Genomic DNA, 4,367 nt, shown 5'->3' on the forward strand with positions numbered 1-4,367 from the left:
CAAGGGTCTACGTGCTAGAGCCGATGTAACAAGAAACTTTTCAGTAAATAAAAGAAAGACAATAAGATTAACAAAGAAAAAATGACAGACATATTAAAAAAGTCCGTAAATAAAAGAAAGACATAACTTCTTATCATAAAGATAGTGAACTAGAAACGGTATTTAAATTTGTTTGAGAATTTCAAAGTTTGCTCTTTCCTCTCTGCTATATGGCAGGGAGTCCCTCCAGCTTGTCAGGTTTACAAGTACTAAAAGGCCTGGTGATTTGTTGCATTGAGCAAAGTCGTATATTCATCATCTATTACAATAACTAAGTATTTTTACAAAGTATGAACCAGCGGAGAAGGTGGTCAGAACAAGAGAAGACATGTCACTAAACAACAACATAGGAAAAAACAGATTCTGCTAAGCGATCTATCAGCCTGTACTAGTTGCCTTCTTAGCCTTGGACTACTGCTGCCAGCTAGATTATATGAGCTCGGATATGTATACAAAGTAGTCGATGAGTTCCCAAACATCCGCGCATAAACCAATTCTCCTGTTGTCGTGCCACCAGGACTTAGCATAGGTTCGGACATGTAGCTAGAAGAATAAGGTTGATGTGTTGGAGATTGCTGAGGATAATTTCGATTGTGAAGTTGCTGCGATGGATGTGATTCGTTAGTTGCTATCAGTGTGTGATGACCCCCACATCTCGGACTAGGAGGCCTTTGTGGAATGACTATGCCAAGATTCAGGGCCTTTCCTTCGGATGGTTTTGTAGTTTGGCCGCGACCATATAGTGGAATCAAAGTTTTCTGCGAGATTTCAGCTTTGCAAACAGGACATTGTGGCTGTTGGTAATCAGTATTTTCAGACGATTTACTCTGAAAATGAATCCATTTATAGATGCAAGGCCAACAATAAAGGTGACCACAGAAGGTAATAACAGGATCATGTACAAGATCCAAGCATATGTTACACTCAAAACCTCCAGAGACATTGTCGTCAAGCTCATCATCAACTGTCTTACACTTCTCCAACGAAATATCGCGTTCGTCAAAGTTGATGTCTGTTATTTGCTCCTGGAAAAGCTGCTCTAAGGCCATAGTATGCTTCTTGATGTAATTCTCTGTTTGCTAATATATGCCTGTAAAAAATATGCCAAGATGAACAAGGTTAGATTCCAGGATAAGACAGCTGCAACCTGGAAAAAGGGGGAAAGCTATAAAAACAAGAACTAGAATAGAATTCTGCAGACAAGAAACTTGTGAACTATATAAGGCAATATTTCTTTTCTCAGACCAAACTGGAAAGTGATTCTAAGATTGACCAAAACCAAACTATTAAAGGGGGTTAGGCCATAAAGAAAAGGCCCTACACAATATTAAATATATGAGGACCTTATTAATTCTAATCCATCAATCAAAAGAAACTATGTTGTCCACAAACTCTCCAAATATAGGTTGCTGAGAAACATCTACGTGGCAAGATCTAGTTCCATTGAAGAGGATTTAATTTCATACATCTAAACTCAAGACTCTCTATAACAAATCCTTATATAACAAGGATTCACTATAAAAGTCATGTTTTTATAGAAATCAACTTTTATGTTATGTTATAATATATATCCTTTGTGACAACAATTCATTATAGCAGCCAAAGAATGTCAGAACAAATGAGGCTGTTATAGAGAGGTGTCACTGTGTATCAATCGAAGCTAATACCATATGCCTCCAGGCACCAATGATTCTTGATTATCTAGTGAAGCAACAACTATGCATAGATATAATCTTTTGTCCTATTAAGATCAAAATTTGTCAGAATACATGAAACTACAAAATTAGGTGGAAAATACAAAGAAGCACATTTAAAGGTTGCTAGCTATGCCTGTGCAGCTGTAAATAAGGACATAGAAAATAAAGGGTCAAGCCAAGAAATTGGTATTTCTATTCTTACACATCTAAATTTATCTCTCTATTCAAAAGATACATATTTCAACCCAAATCTTTAATTTTTCCAAGAAAATTACCTAGTATTTTTGTCTCCGAGAAGACAAAAAACTAAGTGTTTTCAAATAAACACATGAAAATAAAATTAAAAGAAACAAAGATAAAGACACAGAGAAAGAAAGAAGATACATACCCAATTATGTAATATCAAGAACTTCCAGAAACTGGATATAAATATCAGAATGTTCAATCCAAACACTTGGTCTTGTTAGATAATGTGAAAGATGAAGTTTTATAGGGAGAGAACAAGGAGTAATAATCTGTATATTCTTTGGAAACAGAGGTGAAAGTAGAAGGTGGAAAGATAAAAGTAGCGTTGAAGAGGAGATGAGGGAAGAGGTTTGAGTTGAGGTCTATATATATACTGCTTTTTCAATACGCGCCTATAGATACAAGTGTTTTGTATGTATAGTCAATTTAGCGTGTACAATATACATATAAAATTATAATAAGGGTACTTTTTAAAAATAAATTAATGGTCACACTTCGTCTGGATTGCTAAGGCCAAAAATAAAAATAAATTAACGATTCCCCATTTATGAATATTAAATTTTTAAATATAAAGTTAATTACTTTATCTATCTCAATTTATATGACATATTTTTCTTTTTGGCCAATCCCAGAGAAAAAGTCATCTTTTTCTATTTTGAAACAATTTATCTTTATAATGTATACTTGAATTAATTTACAACCATATAAATTTCTATGGTTTAATTTAAATCAAAAGTTTCAATTTTTTTTTAAAAAAAATTCCGTGTCGTATCTATGGTTTTCTATATTTATTGCTCTCAAACGCACACGCAAGTATATGTGGTCGACAAGTAATATAGGATTGTAAGTCCAGATATCGTATCCACAAGGACTTATGATTAATGTCACACCTCCTTTTTGCGCGCCCGCCCCCGAAGGGTTAAATGCGCGAGGGGAGTTTTTCCAATTTAAGTGACAATATTCGAAATGTGATTATTTATTTAATTCAGAGTCGCCACTTGAGAAAGGTTTGGTTTTTGGTGTCCCAAGTCACCGGTTTATCTTGAATCCCAAATCGAGGAAAATTTTCGACTTTTCTAAATGATGTCTGCGAACCAGAAATTCTAAGTAAGGAATTCTGTTGACCCGAGGGAATGTGTTAGGCACCCTCGAATCCCGTGGTTCTAGCACGGTCGCTTAAATTGTTATAATGGCTAAATATCTGATTTAAATATATGTTATGACTTACGTGCTTTTATTAAGTTTAAACCGCTTTTATCATTATCATTTATTTTTATAGAATTGCAACGTCGTAAAAATGCATCTCGAACCACGTCACAATCAATGCGCCCGTGATTGTCAACACATTTTGACTTCGTTGAGATTTTGATTTGGGTCACATCAATGCACACCCGAATTTAAGAATGTAATTTAATTAAACCGTACCTAAAGAGTCTAACGTATTATTATCCTTGGGGAAGGCCGTAAAATTCGCTAAACGGCCTGTCCCGAATTCTAAGTATTTTTTATGGTTAATTATTGAGGGCTCCGCAATTCGCATTTTTTTATTTGGCGAGACTCATCTCATTTTTTAGAAGGGTATCCTAAAGTGACTACATTTCTATTACGTTTGTCTCTAAAATAATAAAAAAAAGGAAGATGCCAAACTTACTTGTTTAGACAAGTACATACTGAATTTTTACTATGTCTGCCGAATCCGAATTTTGTTCGATTACCTGATTGATTGTTTATGCGGTGAGAGTTACCTCATACCTTGTCTTCATCGAGTGAATACGCTTATTAATTTGCTAAGTGAGATTGCAAGCAAACTAATAACATATACTAAACTCATGTAGACGACCTCCAAGTTTGATTTTTAAAACTAGCCTATTTGGACTTGATAAATGAAATTGGCTGTTTAATAAGAAAACTACTACTTATTGAACTAAAAAATGCCTGCTAGTTTTCCTCAAAAAGTCATCGTTATTTCGAAACAGTGAATCTATACCGAAGCCCAATATCGAACCTGTATCGGATCAAGTAATCTGACAAAAGAGTTGGCGTACATGGCCAAAATCTTAATGTGACCGCATGAGAGTTTATTCGGGGTACATTTGTCCCGGACCAAATACAACAGATTTGGACAATTCAGTGGTCTAGACAAAATACATGCAGATGCTTGCCAATGATTCTATGTTATACTGTCATAACTAAATCAAGACCCCAATGATTATATACATTAAAACACACCTGATCTAATAAACAATGCTATCTAATATTTCATCTCAAACAGAATGTATGTTAATTTATACAGAGCAATTGCTGTTGGAACGAACTTAAACAAATGCGGACCGACTACCATTCAACCTATGGCCATGTTTTGAACATAGGTATTGTGAAGGAATC

At 34.8% G+C, this 4,367-nt stretch overlaps 1 protein-coding gene across 1 annotated transcript; it reads right to left on the minus strand.

Moving 5' to 3' along the window:
- Positions 1–238: 238 nt before the first annotated feature.
- On the minus strand, positions 239–2,258 carry LOC104225404 (E3 ubiquitin-protein ligase RMA1H1-like). The gene is made up of 2 exons (XM_009777183.2): positions 2,125–2,258; positions 239–1,129 (listed from the first exon to the last, which is right to left on the minus strand). The coding sequence occupies exon 2, from the start codon at positions 1,086–1,088 to the stop codon at positions 351–353; it is 738 nt and encodes a 245-aa protein (XP_009775485.1). The 5' UTR covers positions 1,089–1,129; positions 2,125–2,258; the 3' UTR covers positions 239–350.
- Positions 2,259–4,367: the final 2,109 nt, after the last annotated feature.

Source organism: Nicotiana sylvestris, chromosome 6, assembly GCF_000393655.2.
Source record: "Nicotiana sylvestris chromosome 6, ASM39365v2, whole genome shotgun sequence".
Lineage (NCBI taxonomy): Eukaryota > Viridiplantae > Streptophyta > Magnoliopsida > Solanales > Solanaceae > Nicotiana > Nicotiana sylvestris.

Excerpts from the sequence above, each read along its gene's own strand:
- LOC104225404 (XM_009777183.2), bottom strand. The coding sequence starts at position 1,088 with ATGGCCTTAGAGCAGCTTTTCCAGGAGCAAATAACAGACATCAACTTT.